Source organism: Colletotrichum orchidophilum, assembly GCF_001831195.1.
Source record: "Colletotrichum orchidophilum strain IMI 309357 chromosome Unknown Scaffold_236.1, whole genome shotgun sequence".
Lineage (NCBI taxonomy): Eukaryota > Fungi > Ascomycota > Sordariomycetes > Glomerellales > Glomerellaceae > Colletotrichum > Colletotrichum orchidophilum.
Genome location: NW_019173192.1, coordinates 1 through 22,403, shown reverse-complemented (window position 1 = coordinate 22,403; position 22,403 = coordinate 1). Strand labels below are relative to the sequence as shown.

Below are 22,403 nucleotides of genomic sequence, written 5' to 3'. Positions count from 1 at the left end.
GTCAAGGCTCAGAACATCAAAAAGGTCTCGCATAATACTTTCCCAATTCTACGACCGCCATAGGGTTCCTCGACTATTGAAACTTGGATCCCGTTCTACCTACCGACAATGTGTTCCCTGTTCGAGTATCTGTCAAAATTACAATCTGCAACAGCCGATTATCGCGGGGCGTTGTTTCCAGGCCCTGGGATAGGCGGCTGAGAATATTGGCCGTCTGGCTGGGCTGGAGGATGGCCAGAAAATGCCATGTTACCAGCCGGGTTCGCTAAAAAGCCATGTTCTCGCCATGTATGAGCCCCCGGGGGGTTATGCGACTGGTCGAGGGCTGCATAGTACTGGTACTGTTGAGTTGTCGGCATCACAGCACGCCGCTGACCCGGGAACACCAACGACGGATGTGATGGAATGTTGGGCATGCTGACGTTGCCGTAATAGCAAGCCAATGTATCAAAATGGTATCTCTGGCGTTGATTGCTGCCCACAATTAACGGCGTCGTTTTTGCGACAGTTATGAGCCCAGATCTCCCGGTAGCCCAACTATACAACTGCAGCTTGACGCAAGGTCCCACACGAGTCCTCAAGTTTGAATCCCGCTCGACTAGGCGCGTTTAGCCACTTAACAACAAGTAAAAGGGCCCCTACTGGCAATTACACCTGTACTTTAATTAAGACCACGAGCCCCCTTAGGATGACTGATGTACAGTTGAACGTCATCGATAGACAAACAAGCACACAAAGTCCACAGATTCTTCAAATAGGCAGTAGATGCCACTGATACTGTCGTTTGGACTTCCGGGGTATGACTTCATTCAAGGATTATGTGTTCTTCTTCGGCAAGTTGCCTTGCGATGTTCCTTTCAATTTCTTTTAAGCCCTTCATGAAGGACTCTCTGTTGGTAACACCGTCTGAAGCTAATTCTCTCAGCTGCAGTCCGAGACGCCCGATCCCTACTACTCTAAAAGTGATATGATATCGTCGAATTCCTGGACAGTGAGTGTCGTCCACCGGAGTCCCCGCCTGAATACTTCCTTTGGTCCCCATTCTGTTATTTCCTTTCGTATCTCAAGGGCCATCTGCCGTGCAGTTCTGCCCTCATCATTCTCCATCTCCCGGTCCACTCCACTGTCGATGAGATGTTTGACAAGGTCTACACCGCCGTTTGCAACAGCCTTGTGCAGTAGTGTTATACCATCCAGCAACTTTTCGTTCACATTCGACCCGCTATCGATGAAAACCTTTGCGACTTCCAGATATCCAAATTCGATCGCAAGACTAAGCGGGCTCGGTTTGCCATTATCCACAGCGTCTGTTCTGGCCATCTTGGCCACGAGCATCCTCGAAATATTCGCATGCCCAATCCCAGCGGCCCAGTGTAGCGGCGAAAGTTGGTACGGCTCATCTGAAATGTATCTCGGGAGCCTACCTTCAGCCTCAATATCAGCCCCATTCTTGAGCAGGAGTTTTACAACTTCCTCTTTTTCTTTCTCAATAGCTCTGTGTAGAGGCGTTGTTCCCGCCTCATCTTTTGCCTCGATATCAACCCCTTTCTTGAGAAGGAGTTTTACAACTTCCTCTTCTCCTCTCTTAACAGCTTTGTGTAGAGGCGTTTCTCCCTTGTTATCTTTCGCCTCAATATTAACCCCTTTCTTAAGAAGGAGTTTTACAACTTCCTCTTTTCCTCTCTTAAAAGCACTGTGTAGAGGCGTATCTCCCCACTCATCTTTCGCCTCAATATCAACCCCTTTCTTGAGAAGGAGTTTTACAACATTCCCTTGTCCTCTGTCAATAGCTCTGTGTAGAGCCGTTATTCCCGCCTTATCTTTCGCGTCAACATCTACCCCTTTCTCGAGAAGGAGTTTTGCAACTTTCTCGTGTCCTTCCTCAATAGCTTTGTGTAGAGGCGTTTTTCTACTGCTATCTTTTGCGTTAATATCTGCGCCTTTCTCAAGAAAGAGTTTTATAATTTCCTCTTTTCCTCTCTTGACAGCTTTATGTAGAGGCGTTTCTCCCTCTTTATCTTTCGCCTCAATATTAACCCCTTTCTTAAGAAGGAGTTTTATAACTTCCTCACGTCCGCTCGTAACAGCTACGTGTAGAGGCGTAACTCCCCACCTACCTTTGGAGTCCCTTTTTGCACCCTTCCGAAGTAGGAATTTGACAATTCTTGTATGCCCCCTAAAAGCTGCTCGGTGTAGTAGAGTCCAAGCATCTTCATCTTCGGCGTCTATTCCTGCGCCTTTGTGAATGAGCAGCGCTACGAGTTTCCCAAATCCTTCGTCAACTGCCTCTTGCAGTGGTGGTGTGTGTAATGGGTCTTCGACATGCGTTTTTGCACCATTCTTGATAAGGAGGATTGCTGTACCCTCATGACCATTTCTGATCGCGCATTGTAAGGGGCTGAGCCTGTAGCGGTCTCTAGCTTCCTGATCAACCCCTGGTTTTCCAATCAGCCATTCAGCTAAAGAGGTTTCTCCTGACCAGGCTGCTAAGTGTAAGGCTGTTCTGCCGTTGTTGTCTCGCAATCTTTCATTCGATACTCCCCAAAGGCTCTTGACAATGCCCATTTGCCCCTTGTACACGGCCCACAGCAAAGGTGTGGTTCCTGAGAAATCAGGAGTGTCTGCGTTTGCTCCTGCCTCAATCAATGCTTTCACTGCCCAATCGTTCCCCGTAATTGACGCACAGTGGAGTGGTGTAGTGCCATCTCTACCTTGCGCATTGACATTGGCGCCTCCTTGGATGAGATCATGAAAACATTCAATCTTCTCTTTTTCGCTGTTCTTCATCTTGCCATGCTTGCTTAATTGACAAAAGTAATGTAACGGCGTCCAACCCATGAGATCGCCGGAATCAACATTGGCTCCATAAAGTAGCAGGCGGTCCGCCCTTCGTTTGCCAGATCTGACCGCATAATGAAGCGGCGTCCAGTGGAGGATGTCTTTCGCAGTAACACTCCGTGTGGTCAAAAACACAGTTTCAGGGTTGGAAGGGATGTATCCTTTCATTACCCCATGCATGATCGTAAAGTTGAACGCTTTCGGAAATTTGTTCTCCCACCCTCGGCCGAGCTGGATGTTCTCCTCGCTGACCACATTGCATTTCCATGCACGGTCCTGATCCGTGTACAACATCATGAGCTTCGACAGAATTTGGGGATCAGCAGACTTTCTCAGTGCCTTCTCAACTTTCTCTTTAGCCAAATCGAGGGTTACGTCAAAATCAAGACCTCTTCTTAGGAGTTTAGTCGCGGAGACCAGCCTCAGAAACTCCATCAATATGGCTGTGACCTTGGCGACGATGTCCTGTTTCCCAAATGTGTTTGCCTTTCGGAAAAGCCACAAATAAGTATCAGCAGCCTTTCCCCAATCCTGGCGTCGCTCATGTTGCTTGGCTTGCTCTCTTGCCAGTTGGATAATCGCATCATCAGCTCGAGGGAGCTTCTGCTTTTGGCTAAGGGGCGGAATTACGCAAGCATAGATATCTTCCAAGCTTCCAAGACCAGTACTCTCGATTTCCCGAATCATTTTAGACAAGGATTCGTTGCGCAGGGTGAAGGAATTCCAAGTGCTAGATCCATTGGCGTTAGGTTGCACTTTGGCGACCGTCTGGAAGAGTTCGCCTCGTTCGTTCGTGCTTGCCACGGCATGCATGAATGCCGAAAACATGTGCTGGGCGAATAACAAAGGCAAGGAGGCGTACGACTCTGCCGCAAGATAGTTCCTCCCTGACTCGCTTTTATCCTCTTTGGACTCTTCATCATTATCTGTGGATTCGTTGGGTAAATCTGTGCGGGTGAAACGAGTGAAGGGTTCGGGGTCGTTTTCTCCATGGCTCCCCTTCTGCTGCTTAGCCCATATTTGCTGATTATAGCCAAAAACTCTCTCACTTTCCACTACTAGGGTGCCAGAATTGTTCTGTCGGACGTCGACGATCTGAATCAAATCTTCCGGCACCCACCACTGGAGATCTCGACGGAGGGCTGTAGTATGCAAACCCAAAAGCCGCAGGCCTTGCTCCCCTTTCGACTCCTCCTTGCGCAATCGCATATCATCTTCCCTGTTGATTGCAAGTTCTGTTCGTTTCTCGGCTTCAACCAGCGGGACTGACTTATTCAATCTGGCTGCTGCTTCCTCATCATTTTCAGAAAGCTTGACTGATGGTGTCTTCTCGTACTCTGAAGGATTAGCCGGCTTTTCCCTCGCTTTTTCGGAAAGCCTGGCAGCTCTTTTCTTCTCATCGTGGGCTGTGGAGAGCCACAACGAAAGTGCTGCGTCGTATTCATTCGCGAATGACTTCCATTTCCCATCAGCTTGTCGCCAAATTTCGAAATTGATCGGGTCGTTGTCTGTGCCATCATAAACAGCGTCAAGAGACCAATAAAAAGTGTCGGAAAACTCAGAAGCCATCGGAGAAGGGCCAATCAAGGCATCCATCGCGATCTCGATTGCCCTAGCAAGAGAAACAGCCTCGGTAGATGCAGGTCCTCGCCATTTGGCCAAGTAACCAAGATCCTTTCGAATTTTCAGCACTGTCTGAGCATCTGCGATGGGCACAGCAGCTTCATCGTTGTTCCGGCGCAACTCCCTACCCAGCTCGTCGCCTTGGTTCTCGCCCCGGTTGCCGCTCCGTTTCTCACGGCCGAAGTGCGCGTCTCCACTGCTTGCGATTCTCCATGCACTGGCAAATTCCTTTCCAGAACCTTCCGGGGCAGGATTCGTACTGGGCGTGGCCACACCAAGCTTTCCCCCAAGTTTTCCAGCAGGTTTCTTGAGTTGTCGACCCGATCTAGTGACGAAATTCTCACTGGATTTCGTTTCGTCGTTCGAAGGTGCTTCATCGACCTTTCCTAACGTCTTTGCAAACCAGTCAAGCTCGTATCCAGATGGCAAAGATATGGCTTTAGGCGGGGTCGCAAGTCCGCGACGAACCCATGCTTTAAGACAAACCATCAAAAAGACTGCAATGAGCTGAGCAATGGAGGCCGACCAATGCAACCCTCGTAGACCAACAAACTGTAAGATAAATCCCGCTAGCGTAGTCATTGTTCCAAGAACGGCCCTGAATTGGAGAGTAAGGGAGGCGCCTCTGCGCTTCATTGTTGAATCACTCGTTGGAGCCGCGTGATCAAGAGCGTCAGACCCGTTTGGGGTAACATTCTCGCCCTCATCTTTCTGAGATCGCCTTGATGTGGTGATGAAAGTTTGGTCATCCTTTCCGTATATAGCAAATGATCCAAAAACTTGGTCGCTAACGGTCTTGGTCTGTTGCAGCCAAACCATTCGGACCCTTTTGTTGGTTTCTGGCTTCGCTTGAAAGTGCTCCTCTGCTGTGCTACTTTCAACAACATGGGCACATAACATCATCCCAACCACTAGAACAAATGTTCCCGTTGCATTACAAGGGTACGCGTAGCTGGCGATAGCATTGTCGTCTTTCAAGAATCTCAAGGTAGGATAATATGTCGCGAAGCCGGAGTACAGAAGGACACCAATTTGAAGAATTATGCCAATAAATGCGACAACGCGCAACTCCCCTCTCCCTGTATGGCGATGGGTGTTTAGGGAGATATTTGGTGCGTCGAGAGAGAAGTTCCGTTTAACAACGACATTTTGAGTCGATGCTTCTAGGGGCTTTCGCGAATCTCGCCATCGATGATAGCTGCCCTTGATGCTTAAATCTAGGGGAAAAAAAGTAAGAATAAGCCCGTGAAGAAGCGCGAATGGTTTCTTACCAATCGGTCTCAGATATTCGTCAGAATTATTGAACGCCTTTCGCAGAGATTCCACCTCGATTTTAGCAATCCCGTCGCCCTTGGTAGGCAACAAACAGATAAACTCGACAACTGAGGGTGATCCCATGCACCTCACAATCTCTTGACCATTCCAAAGTTCGCAGACCTCCTGCGATGTTGATGACATTAATTCAGCCTCAGCAACCGCGAGATTCCCCCGAGCTCTCCCTATCACCGCCTTCAGCCAAGAGGGGCCACCGACGCGAATAGCTGCTACAATAGCCGTAATTATACCTAGAGGGGCCATGGCAAGAATGATATTATCAGCCCAGCCCATAGCCCCACTCATGAATTGCATAGTGACTCGTTCTCCGAAGAGGGCCAGCAATCTAACCGTGGAAATGGTCAGTGCAGTCTCCGAAAAATACGTTATATTTGAAACTTACGGTGCCAGATCTGAGAAAAGATTGTTGGCGAAGTCATCTCCATCGTCTGCAGACACGCATCGTGCGCGCAACAAGATCGAGAGGAGCAGCAGATGTATGCTAAGGGACATTTTGTCTGCGCAATAAAAGGACCTGCGATAAGGGGGGAAAGGTGAGTTTTGTGTGGATAGATTTGAGCATGTTCCCAGACAGGAGATTTCTTCCAATAATTCGACATGAATGAATCGCTGGATGACGGGAAAGCTTGGTATGAGGTGGGAGAGGAGAGATGGTGTATCAAGCAACCACATCAGGAAAATCACACCTAATTCAGTTTCTCCGCCCAACATGGCTCGCCGAACGAATGCTCGAAGCAAACGTCGCAACTGATTCCTCATTAAGCCACATGCACACGATTTGGCCTAGAAAGCGGTCTTGCGGCACCGCTCTGCCTGCAACTGAACCTATCATAATCCTTAACGATACCTACGTGTACTTACTCATTGGCTGCTGCAACCTCGGCTGCTGACACGCATCTGCAAGACCGGGATAGGATTAAATTGCTCTTGCAGACCTTATCTCTTGGTACCACATAATGTACGCATTCTTTCATGGTCTCACAAGCCATAGCAGGCTTTCCACCAGCAACCTACCCGTTCCTAACCAATTCAATCTTCTAATTTCAATTATGGATAATCGCTTGACGCAAGCATCAGCTTTTGTTATTCAGTCTTCCAATACGTACACCATCATATTCGAAGTCCAAGGTTTCGATGGGTTGGTGCTGGGGCGGGACTGTGCCTTTGTTATTACAGATGGTGGGGGCGTCTGTGTCATTGCCTACGGTGTGTGGGTGTGCATGGAAGACGTGTTCGTGCAGCTGCCAGTCAGACACGGAGACTGCCCGCTTTTCCCAAGCGACTGTAAGAATTGATCTCTAGACAACGCTCCAGTCATAATCTTAAATTAGCAGCTCATGGGACACGATAAGATATCATTTGTCATTATTCTGTAAAGGCAGAAAGGTTATGTCCGTGGATGCGCCTGTAGCCCGGTCCCAGGATTCAGGTGTATGCCCTACGTCCATCACAGGACCAACACCCATTCCTGGACGCAGGTCCTGGGACGCTCTTCATCATCGTGAGGAGGTTCCAGGATTCCATTGTGCGGCTCTCCCAGAACCATTAAGCGTATTAATAACCCCAGCCCTTTCTATTGAGGTTTCTCTTTAAGGGTAGATCGGGTGCATATTTCCGCTTTGTGCTAATAGCGACACCACCGCTGCTCAAGAAACTTCCAAAAGGGCCGTCAGACGTTCATCGCCCTTGCACTCGGTCAACTGCTCCTCTCTCCATTCATCCCAACCCTGTTCTACGCCAAAGACTTGAAGTATAGCCTTCGCCAACGGCAATGCCAGGGTCCAGTTGTGCTCTAGTCCCAGGCCCCAAAAGAATCGTCTCACCTTCTCATCCCCCATGTATTCAGCCAATCTTGCGCTCTTTCCCCGCAAAGCATCACCAAGTGCGACGTCTTTCGCACTGAGTGACACTTCACCATCACATAGAGCTCCCATATCCGCAGATACGAGTGATAACCCAAATGCCTCTCGTCGCGGAACGACACGTGCCATTTGCCAGTCAACGATACCAATGATGTTGGATTGCTCGTCAACCATCAGGTGATCACCTTTGTCGTCAACGTGCCTGAGAAAAAACACGTCATCGTCATCGGACAACGCGCCCGCGTTCTTCTTCAAGAATCGATACACCAGGTAGGCCTCAATTGGGAATTGGGGGTACAGCTGACCGTCAACAATCAGCGCGAGATGCTGTTCGGCCCAGGCTGAGTAATACTCTGTTGCGGTTTTGAATGGACCGCAAGGGTCAAGGCAGACGAATCTGTCGCTTGCTGCAGCAGAAACCAAAGGTTGATCTTGAGGGGACTCGACGCATAGAGAACCAGCTTGTCGAAACTCATGCTTCTCCAATTCCGCCAAAATCTCTGCAAGACGTTGCCAAACCTTGGAGGTGTCTCCTTGGCCATCCCACGGTCTACCAGCTAACTCCTCCATGAGAAGAAAGCAGACCCCGACGCCACAATCGGTTCCCTGGGACGGGATACCAAACCAGAATGCCCGCGGCGCTGGCACCTCGGTAGTCTCCAGGAATTTGAGTGTTGCATACTCGCTTCGAATCAGGTATTCGGCAAGAGACAAAGGAAGACCGACAGCAAAGCCCGTAACTCGCGGCACTCGTAAAAGCCACGATGGCGACCCATCCTCAAACCGGATGCGGACATAGTAATTTGCACAGCCTGTGAGAGACTCTAACCCTACAACCTTTGGGGGGTGTTCTAGCACACAGGGCTTCTCTGCGTTTAAGCTGGAGGCAAGCTTACACACTGCCGGTCCGTTGATTCGAGCACGCAGATTGTTGATCTCAGCGGCCATGAGGCGTGATAGGCTGCGTCGTCGAGGGACTTGGAATGCATATTTAATCAGTACAGTACGCGGCCATGGTTTTCGACCTGCGCGACTCACCGTAGCGTCGCATTGATGGAAGTCTCTGGAAAGATGGAAACCGCAGAAGTGACGGCTGCACATATCACAACCAGCCCCTACTGAACGGGCACTTGGTTTTGGGCACGTGGGCACCGAACAGTCGAAAAACCTTTGAACCATGGTATGTAATTTAGAGTCGATCGCAGGGAGCAAAGGTAACCAGATCGAGATACACTGGTATTGAAGAGGAGAACTTCTACGGCGTCACAACCCCGCATATGTACACTGGTAGGCGGTGAGGTCTTATGCCGGGCCGCTGCCGCGCATTCCATTGCCTGCATATATGACATGGCATGTATAGTGATGCGCCCGTTTGTCGAAAGACGGCCAATATCATCTGTGCACAGGCCCAGCTCGCATATTGCCTGCCTTTCAACCGTGATCAATGATGTGCTTTCGTCAGATATGCCAGTGTTATGCTGTACCAAACTCTTTTCACAATATGTACGCTGGGGAATCTACATTCTCAACCAAGCTTGTTAAGCAATAGCGCCATCGAGGAAGAGATATATAAAATCAACTACTATTGTGATCTAGTCTCACCTGAGGATGGACTGGTAGCAATTTCATCTTCCAGGGCTTCTTAAATAGCCAACCTCTGAGATTCCTTCACGGCAATGAACTTCGCATAAGTAAGTAGGCAGACAAGGATGCCTGCATTAGAGTTGGCTTTTGTATTGTCACTTTTCATAATATGCCCAAGACATTGATTCCTAATTTGCGACAAGTAGTCCATAACTTCATATGCTGATGATTAGGACCTCGATAGCCGTCTCAAGCAAGTATGAATGTAGTCATCGCGATGCTTCGACTATCTTTGCCAGAAAGCCGCGACGTTTGAGACAATGAGGAGTTCGGACTCCTAACTAAGTAACTAAGGTACCTAGAGTTAAAAGCAAAACCACATCGAAATAGTCACACAGCGGTCCGTACAGTCTACTTCGGGGACTTTCAAGGAAGACACTGGCGTTTTCTCACGAGCTTGGAGGTATTAACACTCGGGCTGCCGCCGTGGGTGGTTTCACCCTGAAGTAGCTCTCAATGGATTTGTTGCATGCTGGCCATTTCCTGACAAGGAATTTACAAGCAACGTCTTGTACGCCACCTTAGCGCAGATAAGTCTCGCAGATGCTATGCCCACAGTCGAGCACGCTCGTAGACGCGCGGATGAGAGACAGAAACGGAAAGATTTCACGCCTCCTCGTTCCGTTCTTATTCGCTAGTACCAGACAACACAGTGCCTAATTCACCTCTTTCCACTTGCACCTGTTACAGTCATGTAGATGTCGATAACTCGGTTTTCTGCAAAACTGCCTGGCTTACCCTGCTCACACTACCTACCCAATGTAGCATGAGCCTTGGCTCGCCCTGTTACGGCGGCGGCTGGATCAAAGATAGTGGGGCGTCCTATTTGCTCCGACGCAGAACGGAGTTCGGACTCCGCTTACAAAGGTTTGTGGACTACACTATCTGAGGTCACGTTTGAAAACCACAAGAAAATTACCTCGTACATCGATTCCACAAGCTGGCGGATATTTGGAGCGTGTATATGACGCGAGACATGAGGCATGTAGACTCGCGAAAAGAGATGCAAAGGATGCGCAGCCTCACGCCAGGCGTGTACATGTGTCGTCCGGGGGCCACAGACACGGTTGAACGATCGGGCAAGATTGCTGCATTATTCAACTAGCTTTGTTCCTGTCCGCGGCAATTCGCCCACCTGGCCAAGTTTCGGGGATTACGCTGACCGACACGGCAAGCCTTAAATCCGAGCGTTTCTTGCTCAAACAACGTACCAGCGGCACTATTGCAGTCGGCGGGATCAATTAAACAGCGCATGCAGCCAGACTAATATTAAGTTGAGGTAGGTCAGGGCTCATCTTCATACATCAAGGCACGGAATTTGGCGAAGGTCAACGAAATGCATTTGCACAGCAAACGGCAAGCAGCGACATGGTACTTCATAAGAGTGTGATATTGAAAAAGATTACGTGTCGGGTCCTCTCTCTAGAGGCCGGCCCATGCAATTAAGTACTTTTATCGAGTCCAACCAAGAAAGATTGAAGCACATTGGTTTTTAGCAGGTTCTGAACATGCGGATAAGGGTATGGGTAGTCCGCAATGCTTGTCCCTGCCGTTTGGCTAGAAACACATGACGAGAATATGTCCATGCGGACTTGGGTTGTACCGGGGTAATCAAAGTAAACGAGCTCGTCTAGAAAACGTTGCCCTTGGTCTGGGTGCCCTTCTCGCCCTCGAGCTTCTTGATGTTGATGTGCTTCCAGAGGAGGATAGAGGCGAGGCAGAGAGGAACCAAGCAAGAACCGGCAATGACCATCTTGTGCTGCACATCGGCGTAGGCGGCAACGATGGCGTCGCGGATGGGGTCGCCGTCCGCAAAGGACATTTGGACGTCGACGGAGCCAAAGATCTCGGCGGTTCTGTTCTTGGCGTCCTCGGGGAGGTTCCTGTACAGGTCTTCGGGGAAGATGTTGTTCCACAGACCACCGGCGATGGCGAAACCGATGGACGAACCGATGCTACCAAAGAGATTGTAGATGGCCAGGGCGGACGCAATCTCCTGGTGGGTGACGATGGCCATGACGGCGATCTGACCGCAGGCGGCGAAGAGACCGGTGCCGATACCGTTGAGCATCTGCATTACGACAAGGGCTCCGACGGGTGTGCTGGGCTTTCGGAAGGGAATCAGGAGAGCGGTACCCAGGAGCATGAAGGGGACACCGGCGAGCGCGGTGTACTTGTAGTCACCGGACCATCTGATGATCACTCCGAAAAGGGGACCGAAGAAAGACGAGGTCAGGGAGAAGGCGTTCAGGATGTATCCGGCGTAGGTAATGTTCTGTCTGTGAACAACCAGGAGATAAGACTGGTAGTAGGTATCCCAAGTGCTGTGAAGCTCCAGTTAGTCACTTGATCACAGCACATGGCTCTCAAAGATTGCACTTACAAGATGGAAATGAACATGATGCCATAGAGAAGGAAAGCTCCAATCAGAGTCGGCTCCTTAAGGTACTTGTAGTCGATGAAGCTGACAGGGGCGCAGTACTTCTCCCAGATGTAGATGATCGGGATAAGAACAACTCCGACAACCTCCATGGCGATGATGTAGGGGGTCTTCCAGCCGTTCGGGGCGTAGGAGATGATGCTGAAGGGCAGCATGATCATGGAGAACATGCCGATGATGAGAACGATGGCCATGACTGAGTAAAAAAGACGTTTAGAGCGTAATTCTTGTTAAGCGAGGGCGGGAAACTTACTGTCGAACTGAACCAAGTAGTAAATGAAGCCCTGGAGGTAGGTACGCTCGTTGGACTTGGCCTTGGCCAAGAAACCAGCTTTCTCAGCCTTGCGCTGCATGAGCAGCATAATTGTCAGGGCGGGAATGCAGACGCCAGCAAGGATGATGGCGAAGGCGCCAAAGGCCCAGCGGAAGTTGAGGTTGTCGTAGAAGAGGTCGGCAATCTTGGGACCGGCGAAGGTGACGGCAATGGAGGGAGTTCCATTGATACCGACCATGATCATACGGTTTTGCAGGGACGTCATATCAGCGATCATGATGTCAATGACGAACACCATACCATAGTGGCCAACGTAGTAGATGGTGTGGGCGGCAACGTAGGTCTCCATGTTCTTGCAGGTTGCCTTCATGATCATACCGACGACAGAGCACAGGATCATGATGGCGAAACCCTCGGAACGACCCCAGATATCGATAATCTTGGCGATGACAAGCTGGCAGCATCCTGACAGGATGGTAGCGAAAATGCTGACGATGGCCAGAAGACCGTGCTTTCCAAAGGAGGATGTGACGAAGGCATTCAGACTGCCCTGAACGGACTGCAGAAGCAAATCGGCGAAGGAGACGAGGTAGAGCCTTTTTAGAACGAATACAAGTCAGCCTTCCGCCACGTAGATATTCTAGGATGCCAAAAAGAAAGGAAAAGAAAGGAAAAGCACGGGTCAATTACTCACAGGCAGAACATGAGAATCATGGTCTTCTTTGTCCAGACAGAGGTGATGGCTCTGACACGCTGAACACCACCCTGGAAATTCTCGCTCTCGGCGTCAGACTCCTCCTTGTTCTCATGGCTGACCTCTCTGAGGCCCTTGTCGAAGGCAATGTTCTTCTCGTAGTCGGTGCCAGCCTCTGCATGGCGGTCCGTCTGCGGCTCGATGGATGCCATTGTTGATTATCGGTCGCGAGGAAAAGGCGACGGGTGCCACAATCGAAAAACCCAACGAACAGGGTTTTTAGGAGGGTGCACTGGGGAAAGGGGGAAGCTGTTGGCAAGAAGGAATAGTATATTGAAGGCGAATGCCTGTTTGACCTTTGCTTAAAGAACCAGAAGAAAGAGGGAGGAAAAAATTCAGATCGAAAACAAGAGGTTCTATGCGGGCCTTTCTATATTGGCAGATGGAGCCCCCTCCGTCCCCAAAACCCATGAAAATCTCCAGCCGATGTCGCCCAATCTTTGTCTTTATCAGATGATCAGATTAGATGGCAAGGGGCGAATCAAACCTTGGGGCCCATCGGAGGTATGGTTAGGTTCGTGCTAGCGTAGTGGGATCGCCCAGGCCGGACAGCTTTAGGTCGGAGGCCGCGTAGCTGGCTGGGCCCTCATTGCGACTCCGTCCTGTGGAATGCCCAGGTAAATGGATCGTTATGGATGGGCCGGTTTAGACCAGAAAGTAAAGGGATCAGCCAATCCGTTGGCTGGTCCGACCATCATTGGTACAGGCAGCAAAAATTCGAGAAGAAAAGTGGCGTGAAAGGGTGTGTAGGCCCTGAGCAAGTGAAGGATCTGTCTCTGCCACTCGGGTACTTGGAGAGCTCCTTGATCCATCGTGTCTGGTCGGGCCGCCAACGTGGTGGTGGGGGTGGAGCGAGTGGTTTATGGTTCCTGGTCACTCACACCTCACAAGAATATCTCCAAGTCCCCCAGTTGCTACGTTGCTACATGTGGCCGGCCGCCGTGTCCAAGGTCGACGTTGCAGGTGGGTGCGCGGGAAAAGGTAAACTTCCTCTCCAGATACCATTTCCAGCCTGCTTCATGTGTCTCGGGAGCTCGTACGTGCCCCCCTTCATGAGGCACTTCCAATTGTTTAGACCATCGAACGCCTCCCGAAAATTTCGTCTGCTCAGTGGCCCTTCTCGTCCCACCGCTGGGCAAGCTCTCAGAGCAAGTACTTCTCTTCAAGTTTGCGGCACAGCTGTTGGTGGCAGAGAGGGTTTTTTTTTCCCTCAACACTTGGCATGCAGGGAGCATCGCTGAAAGCATGGGTTCACATATCCGTAAGCTAAGCTAAACCCCCACTTTCAAGCGGGCTCACAATCCATGAACGATCGAATGGTCATATCCCGTCGGTCAGTGCTGGAGTGACACCACAAGCATCCTTGCAGAAAGTAGTCTGTCACCTCGGTGCGGCCAATCAAGGATCCTTCTCGTGAAAGGAAAAATCCAAAAACTCGGCGCCATCCATGCGAACAAGGTGGGCCAGGATGCACATCGCGGCAAGTGGGATCAAGCAGTGAGCAGTGCGAAGCCAAGGCGGTGATGGTGTCCTGTCGGTCGCACTCTGGATTTCGCCTCCTGCTCGTCTACTGTCTGTCTAGGTAGTGATGAGCACCCGTAGTGGACTAGATTCAAAAAACGAGAAGCTATGGGACCATGCGATGATCTGCTGGTGTCTTGATCCGTAGGCCTGGCTTTGTCCCGGAGAGAAGATTATCATGTACCTCGGGCCACATCAGGGCCATTCCGCCGATCGCGGGCCACGGTCGGCGAGGAACGGCTGCTGCGTCCGAGTTATTGCCAGGACTCCGGCATGATGTGCCGTTATTGCTGTGCCGTTATCCATCTCGAGGGGTCGAGTCATAGATGAGGACGTCATGGTGGGTTGAGGGTAGCTGACGCGGCGCGTTGTGTCTGATGTCTCTGGTGTGGCTGTTCTGTTGGTTTGAGTTATTTTGAACGATGCTTTCAATAAAATAGAATTTTCTATGTGTCCAAAAGCCTTGCTGGCGCAAAAGCGGTGCGCGAGGTCTCAACGATCGGGCCTCGTTGCGGACGAACAAGCGATATTGAGTCCCTCAGCCGTCAATGCAAAACCTGAATGTCAACAGGGGCGCGCTGACCGACCAGGACAATTGCCCAAATCATCACTGGCCGATATTGATAGCGGCGGCAGTTCTCGACTGACACCTGAGCGATGTGGGTTTATGGGAACATCCTTCGACAGGTAAGAAGTACGAACCAACCGAGCAAGTTACTGGAAGAGGAAAATACCCCGAACGGTCAGTTCCCGAGGGGGGGACAAATAACTCATGGACCACGACAAGAGAAGCTGTGTATCCAGGCATTCTTGGCCGATTCCGATCAAGAAGGGGAAAAAATCATTTAGTCTTGCCACAAGCGCCCCGGGCCGTTGCCTCGTAGCTTCAATCCTGACTGGATCGGAGGTAATGTGCATCGCCGTCAAATGTCGGTTTTATCACGACGTACTCCGAGGGAAACTTCTCACAAGCCTACTGACTCAAGGGAACAAAAACGGCACAGGACCCCGACTTGAGGACTATAAAAAATGAGCATTTTTCACGCGCCAAACCATTGCAACCCACAGGCAGCACGACATCTTGAAAAACCGCAGAAGATGAATTGCAATGTGCAGTTTCGAGAAATGGAGCTGGAGAATGCTCCAATTACTCTGCTAGAGGTAGCACTGAGCCCACTATGACGTCCAGGTGCAATCGCCTCACCCAGCTACCTTAAGTTTGGGGGAGCTTAGGGTGAATAAGGTAAATAAATAGTATTAATATGCCTTTAGAATAGAAAATAAATAAAAAGGAAAGAGAAAAGTTATTAAGTTTATAAATTAAAAAGAATTATTCCTTTTTAGTAGGAAGGGGAAAAAAAGCCGAAGGATGTGTGATTCGAACCCATGACCTTTGAAAAGTTGGCAAAAAGAGTTTCAGAACAGACCACCTACTCTCTTTGGCGGATGCATGCCCGCAGGCGAAGTTTTGGCCTACTTTTGAATATATATACCCCATTCCCAATGTGGCTTGGGCGACTGCGGTGGGACGACAGAGCCTCACGTACCCTGCCTCAGCACACCTTTGACCTCGACACATCTCTCCCAGAGGCCTCTTTCGCCCTTTAGCTACAACAACAACGACTTACGTTAATACATCTGCATTTTCGCCGTTATGACGGCCTTCGGCTGACCTTATCTCACCAACGTTGCCCCCCGACATTGCCTGAAGTCCAGCCACGGCAACACTCGCTTCTGGTCCACGACGCTGTAGCTTAAGATTAACAGTCCTGGTGTAAGGTACAGGAGGCATCATTTCTAAGATTGCCTGAGGCTTTTAGCAGCAGATTTCTAGTGGCGGCACCTCGCCTTGCAGAATCCCACGAGTCGCTTGCTTGATAATACCTACTCAAACGGGGCCTACCGCGGTGTTGCGTGGTGTGTAGGTTGAATACCGTCGCGATATCCACGAGCATCAATTGGATTATCCCAGGCTTTGCTTGCAGGACAATTTCAATTCTAAGGGAATACAATGAACGCGAACAGCCATCATGATGGCTGCGATGATATCCTGATCCCGACTCCGCCCGACTCCCCGACTCACGCAGCGACCTATGACTACAATCGAAGGATGTTTCTTCTTCAAGTCCCGGCTCAAGGCCCAGATCCCAATGAAAAAAACGAGAGGTTTGGAAGCGACGCAACTTGGAGGTAGTGTAATACCAAGCGCACCACCCCAGTAGGGTTACAAAAATTGTACACACAGACACCCAGATGCCATGGGGAAGCAAACAGGATGCCCCTTGACAATAGAAAACATCGCGCAGATCTCATCCACGACCAAGCGGTGGTCCTGCTCCAAGTCCAGGGACTAGCCCCAGAAGAAGCCAACCAAAGAGAGCATGGAGAAAAGAAGAAGAGGAGGAGAAAAAAGGTGAGAGTCGGGCATTAAGTACTCGTCGACAGGACGAGTCACGTCATGCGACCTGACGTGCAACTGACTTGCGGGACAGGTACGGTGCGCCTCGTTCCTGTTGGACTGGTCCGGATGTATGTTGCAATCCCGCAAACGAGAAGGAGCTGGGTTTCTCGAATGAGCTGGGCCCAGACCAGGAGAGAAAGACGCAGTGTTCGAGACTGCTTATGTTGTTTATGACTTCCTTGCTCGGTAAGTGCAGGTATTTGGTCACATGTTCTAACCTGGAAGGTCTCGACCTCCTGGGATGGGGCACTTCACACACACATGCTCGGTAAGTGCAGTGGCAGATTGTTGTTCCCGAGTCTTTTTAGTGCAACGGGAAGGGAGAGAAGGCACAAACCTACCCAAAACAAAAAAGTAGTATGGCCCAGGGAAGGGAAGGAAGAAACCCGGCCAAAGAGGATAGTGGGTCCCATAGATCCAAGGGAAAGGGCACGCCGTCGACATGAGACGCAAAAGGACAGAACATGCGAGGGGAGCCAGGCAAGAGTCAGCTCTTGCAGAAGAAGCCTCTAGCAGCAGAGGGGCTCATAGGTAGTTGCGGAATGAGTGGTTTGGTCGAGATTCATGATGGTGTCTTCTACTTTCCGCTCTTCCTTCGCTTTCTGCTGTCCACTTCCCCTGCACCTACGAGCGCACTTTCCTATTATACTCTATCAAACCTGTTGCGAGAGTTCCCATACCAGGCTCTTTCCTCTGTCTAAACCTCGCGCTCTCCCTCAGTGCTGGGAAGCTTCCATAGCTCCAAGCACCTACCTTCGACAACCCAGTCTTACAAGACCCTCGAAAGCCCTCGCTCAACATGTCCGTTCCCTCTTGCTCACTTCAGGTGCACATCACCATGCATTTTGGACCCTATAACGTCAATTGCATCCTTCTCGATCACATCAATTCGTCGTCTCTCTTGCCGATGACCTTTCTTTTCTCCTCTCCTGGTAAGCGCTGTTTCTAAGGGTTACTCGAGGACGGTCCGGTCTTTCTCCGTTGATTAATGATGCCATTAGTTCCTTGCAGAAACATTTAGTGTAGACGGGTCATTTTCCCGCTTCCTTGAAGGTTTAAAAAGTTGATGCGGACGACTTTTAATAATACCGCGATGTACATACTGCTTCTAAATCGCTATCCCATAGCCCCTTCTTTTATTAAAATATTATGCTTCAAGCCTGGATTTGATAAGGACTGCTCTCCTATCATGGATATAGCGAAATTGCGTCCAAGCTGAGTCGCACAAAACCTGGGGTTCATCGCAATCGCACATGCGTGAGGTCCGAGCCAAGGTTAGTTTGCGTCGTCAGGTAAATGACTTCAAATATCACGCATCGGTCGCCATTCGCCATCTTTAACATTTTGCACCAAAACTGCTCTAGTAATAGAGAATTATTCCCATCATAGTCCAAATTTCGCACTAGTGAAGTTGATCCGGAGGGATGTCGTTGTATTAGGTCGCGTGACGTTACGCTCACCATTCCCAAGAAAATAGCGACCTTGCTTGGTGTCGGACTTATACTGTTGTGCCACATACACACACAAGAGAAGCTTCCCAGATGTGGTTAAGCATTGAAGGTACATATAATGTTCTGTCACTTGGCCAGTCTTTGCAGTATTCGGTCAACCGAGACAACATTAACCCCGTCCAACCAGCAACACCATCACCCAATTCTCCTACCAGCCACGAAACTCAGAGCATAAAAGGAGCGGCAATGATGAATTTACCGCGGCTCCGACCTCCTTAATTTTAAGGAGGAGGGTTCTGAAAGCTTGTGAAGTGTGGCCTAAGGAAGATGAGAATGTCGGACTGGATCATCAGAGCTTCAATTAAATGGTCACAAATTTATGAACAAGGGTGCACTGGATACCATCCTTCCCCAGCGCTCACGCCCAGCATGATCTAAGTGACCCACAATATTCTATTCATAGGCTGAAAGCTTCAATCGGATGACTGGAGGTCTAAGGCACTGTGGTTGGGACTGGATGGAGACGCCGAGATGCGAGCTGAAAGCACAGTGTCGTCCCTTGCAACGAACCAACAACGGATGGAGATGAAGTGCTCCGGACCTGTGCGATGCCGTCTTGGCGCTGTGAGCTTAATATTGACAGAGACCTAACGACCCATTCTGCTCCTCCAAAAATAAGAGCCAAGAAGTAACCGTAGCTAAATCCCCACTTTGCTCATGGGGTTCACGATTGCAAACTGCAGAAGTTCGTCCAAGTCAACTCCGAAAGCTCGATTAGAACGGCCGTACGGATGGGGGGCCACTCAAAAACCTGTAGGACTTTTGCAGTTACCGATTTCAGAGAACGAAGTGGAGAGGTGCGAGGAGCCATGCATGCATGCGGACGTCTGGGTTGGAGGGGCCCCACGAGCGGCTAAATGTGTCCATGGTGGCCGATAATTCGGCCTATTCGAGATCGACGGAGCTTGGCCGCGGGTTAAACCGGCAAAGATTGGGTGGGTTGGTCGGGTAGAGCTCGGGGAGGAAGGGTAAGAGCAAGAAACTGCAGGTCCTTCTCCCTCAATTTCTTTTTGTGCGTCTAGAAAATGTCCCACCACCACGGGCCGTCGATAAACCGGCTGGTTATGTTGTGATTGGTGAGCCCCTCATGGAATCGTATGGTTTTGGTGTCTGGCTCCAATGTGAGGCCGTATCGGGCATAGTGCTGGATAGGCAGCCGGGAAGCTCGTTCTGAGTGCAATGTGTGTAAAGAAAGGCCCACGATGTCTTCCTGGGTGTTTTTGATGCAGACATTTTAGTTGTCTACGGTCGAGCTGTGAATGACGACTTGACTGTTTGCGTGAACTGCATGTGGTCACAATTTTGAACGAAATTCATCGGAAGCTCGGCGATGCAGAATCTCAGAAACCAATACGAGATCTCCTCCTTGGGTTGAGTAAGCTCCCAGTATCCATACCCTCCAATGTCAATAGAACTTTAACCACCACCACTGCTGATTTGTCAGGATGCTTAAGCTTGCGAAAGGGAGAAATAGCCAGAGAGCGTTGACCATGAATGCAATTCTTGACTACATACTGGTTTTTGAATGGACGACGAGATCTAAACAGTGGAGAAATCCATCTCATCTTGAGGCCGCATCCCCGTCGCCTCAACGACTCCTCGGCCCGGGCGGTGTCAGGATCCTTATTAGCGCCACTGCAAAAGGCACTCGTTTAGCCCTATGAGGCCATGGATGGAGGCTCCCGCGTTCACAGTGCCATGGATTGATAATACATCCAACGTTGCGGAATTCCGTTTTTTCTTATCCCTCTTTCGTTACAATCCCAAAGATGGTTGGCCATCTGCCTCTCATGATCGGAGCTTTTTCCGAGGCCAACTCAAAATCTCAAATATAGCCCGCAGTATCAGTCACAGATTCTCCCACCTGACGCCAGCGGCCGGAGTCACGGCACCGCGCATGTGGACCCCTTCCCACTCTGGCGCCGCCGAGTGCCGTCTTGGACGCGGAGGCCCCGAAGTCCAAGCTTTGAGCGGGAAGTATAAATGTCTGACTATATGTCGTCGCATCTAATCTGATCTAATCTTGATAATCTCGTGTTCACCGTGCATGTGGACGCTTTCCTCGACAACTGACTGAACATGGCCAACGCCGAGGCGAACCAAAAGACCGCCATCGAGGGGGCGGACATCGCGGACGTTGCGCCAGACCCTGTGACTCCGACGACATCGGTTGAGGAAGCTAAGCGTGCTTCAGGTGCGATTAACAGAAAAATTTTTTTACCAGGCTAATGCCTCTCTAACTAAACTTAGACGAGTCGTCTGCCCCGAGCCGAGATGTCTTGTACGCCGCTGGAGTTGGTCTAAGACCCGATGATCCTTCCTTGCCTTGCCTGACTCTTCGGATGTGGATAATTGGTATTGGGTTCTGTTTACTCGGTAGCGGTGTCAACACCTTGTACACGTTCCGATTCCCGTCCATCAGTCTCTCCCAGTCAGCCATCCAATTCCTGGCCTACCCCGTCGGCAAAGCCTGGGAGGTTGTCATTCCCGACTGGGGGTTCAACATCAGAGGCCACCGCGTCAGCCTGAACCCGGGCCCGTTCAATTACAAGGTCGGCATTTTCCCTGGTGCTCTAGCCCCATGGCATCCTAGCGCTAACACGCGGGCCGTCTTGTAGGAAAACATCCTGGTCTATGTCATGGCCAATCTCAGCTTCCTGACCCGGCTGAGCGCCGACGTGTTGACCGAGCAGCGCGTGTTTTACGGACTGAAGGCCGGATGGGGATTTGAACTTACTGTTACGTTGGCCACGATTCTCTATGGCTTCGCTTTGGCTGGATTATGCTATGCCTTGGTCGTTGAGCCTCCGGGCTTGCTGTGGCCCGGTGTGCTTGGGAACACGGCTCTCAATGCCGCACTGCACTCCGGCAAGAGAGAGGACGAGAATGAGTAAGCGCACTCTCTTCGAAGCACACAATCATTTCATCTGGAACATCTCTAACCCGTTGGCGCACAAGGGCAAAATGGACCACCTCTCGCTACAAGTTCTTCATGCTCGCCTTCATTGCCTCCTTTTGCTGGTATTGGCTCCCAGACTTCATCTTCCCAGCACTGGGCTACTTCACCTGGGTCTGCTGGATCGCTCCGCAAAATGCGGTTGTCAATCAAGTGTTTGGCATGAAGAGCGGCATCGGTTTGTTTCCATTCACGTTCGACTGTAAGCAGACTCCCCCACCTTGGGCCTTGTGGAATTCATTGATTCTGAACCCTAGCTAGGGAGCCAAATTGCATACATTGGTTCTCCGCTTGTGGTGCCCACGTGGGCGATTCTCAATATCCTGGCATCACTGGTATTCTGGATCTACATCATTTCTCCAGCGCTTTACTACTCAAACACTTGGGAATCAGCCTATTTGCCCATCCAAAGCAACTCCATCTATGATAACTTGGGAAAGACATTCAATGTCTCCAAGGTTATCAATAAGAAGGACGGATTCACTTTCGACCCTGTCAAGTACGCAAACTATTCAGACGTAAGGGAAACGCACCTTCAATTTCCTTAATTCGTGATGGTATACATCCTGACCTGCACATTTCTGACTAGATCTACCTCCCCATCACCTATGCCCTAAACACCTTTGGTCTCTCCTTTGCAACAATCGCCTCACTCTTCGTCTGGCTGTTTCTCGAGAAACGTAGACATATCGCGGCTGCTTTCAGCTCCACTCAGCTTTCTGCTCTCTTCGGGGGAAAGATCATTCCGAGACACAACCCCCAGCCAGGATACAAGGCCGTACCGCTATGGTGGTACTGGGTGGCTGCGCTTCTTGCTCTGGGCTTTGGGGTGTTTGCTTGCGAGTTCTATCCGGTTCAGCTTCGCTGGTATGGGGTAATCCTGTCATTTTCAGTGTCTGCCATTTTCTTTGTCCCTGTAAGTCGCTCTCCTCAAGATGCACGCGTTGCACGTACCAAGAGGTATTAATGCGTTGAGTGCAGCTTGCCTGGGTCTACGCAACAACAAACATGAAGATTCAGATTGACATCTTTTGTCGCATCATTGCAGGATACATCTGGGAGGGCAAGGTGCTAGCTAATATTTGGTTCTTCAACCTCGGCTACATCTCTGGCATCAAAGGCCTGGCGTTTGCACAGGACCTGAAACTCGGCATCTACTGCAACGTGAGTCTCCTGTTCCCCCC

At 50.3% G+C, this 22,403-nt stretch overlaps 4 protein-coding genes across 4 annotated transcripts; 1 reads left to right on the top strand and 3 right to left on the bottom strand.

Annotated features, from left to right (window-relative positions):
* Nucleotides 1-951: 951 nt before the first annotated feature.
* CORC01_14082 (uncharacterized protein) lies at nucleotides 952-6,288 on the bottom strand (the record flags this gene model as incomplete). Its single annotated transcript, XM_022625693.1, has 6 exons — nucleotides 952-1,889; nucleotides 2,118-2,435; nucleotides 2,685-3,191; nucleotides 3,507-4,934; nucleotides 5,733-6,121; nucleotides 6,179-6,288. 6 exons carry the CDS (start codon nucleotides 6,286-6,288, stop codon nucleotides 952-954), a joined length of 3,690 nt encoding a protein of 1,229 aa, XP_022467794.1.
* A 1,154-nt stretch (nucleotides 6,289-7,442) lies between these two features.
* On the bottom strand, nucleotides 7,443-8,606 carry CORC01_14081 (uncharacterized protein; the record flags this gene model as incomplete). The annotated part of the gene is made up of 1 exon (XM_022625692.1): nucleotides 7,443-8,606. The coding sequence occupies one exon, from the start codon at nucleotides 8,604-8,606 to the stop codon at nucleotides 7,443-7,445; it is 1,164 nt and encodes a 387-aa protein (XP_022467793.1).
* Nucleotides 8,607-10,932: 2,326 nt separating this feature from the next.
* CORC01_14080 (siderophore iron transporter mirB) lies at nucleotides 10,933-12,922 on the bottom strand (the record flags this gene model as incomplete). Its single annotated transcript, XM_022625691.1, has 4 exons — nucleotides 10,933-11,626; nucleotides 11,686-11,938; nucleotides 11,996-12,612; nucleotides 12,711-12,922. The coding sequence occupies 4 exons, from the start codon at nucleotides 12,920-12,922 to the stop codon at nucleotides 10,933-10,935; spliced, it is 1,776 nt and encodes a 591-aa protein (XP_022467792.1).
* Nucleotides 12,923-20,342: 7,420 nt separating this feature from the next.
* CORC01_14079 (OPT family small oligopeptide transporter) lies at nucleotides 20,343-22,392 on the top strand (the record flags this gene model as incomplete). Its single annotated transcript, XM_022625690.1, has 7 exons — nucleotides 20,343-20,457; nucleotides 20,514-20,815; nucleotides 20,882-21,153; nucleotides 21,222-21,421; nucleotides 21,481-21,737; nucleotides 21,809-22,135; nucleotides 22,201-22,392. Coding segments are annotated over 7 exons (1,665 nt in total), but the record flags the coding sequence as incomplete, so codon positions are not given.
* Between the last annotated feature and the right edge of the window lie 11 nt (nucleotides 22,393-22,403).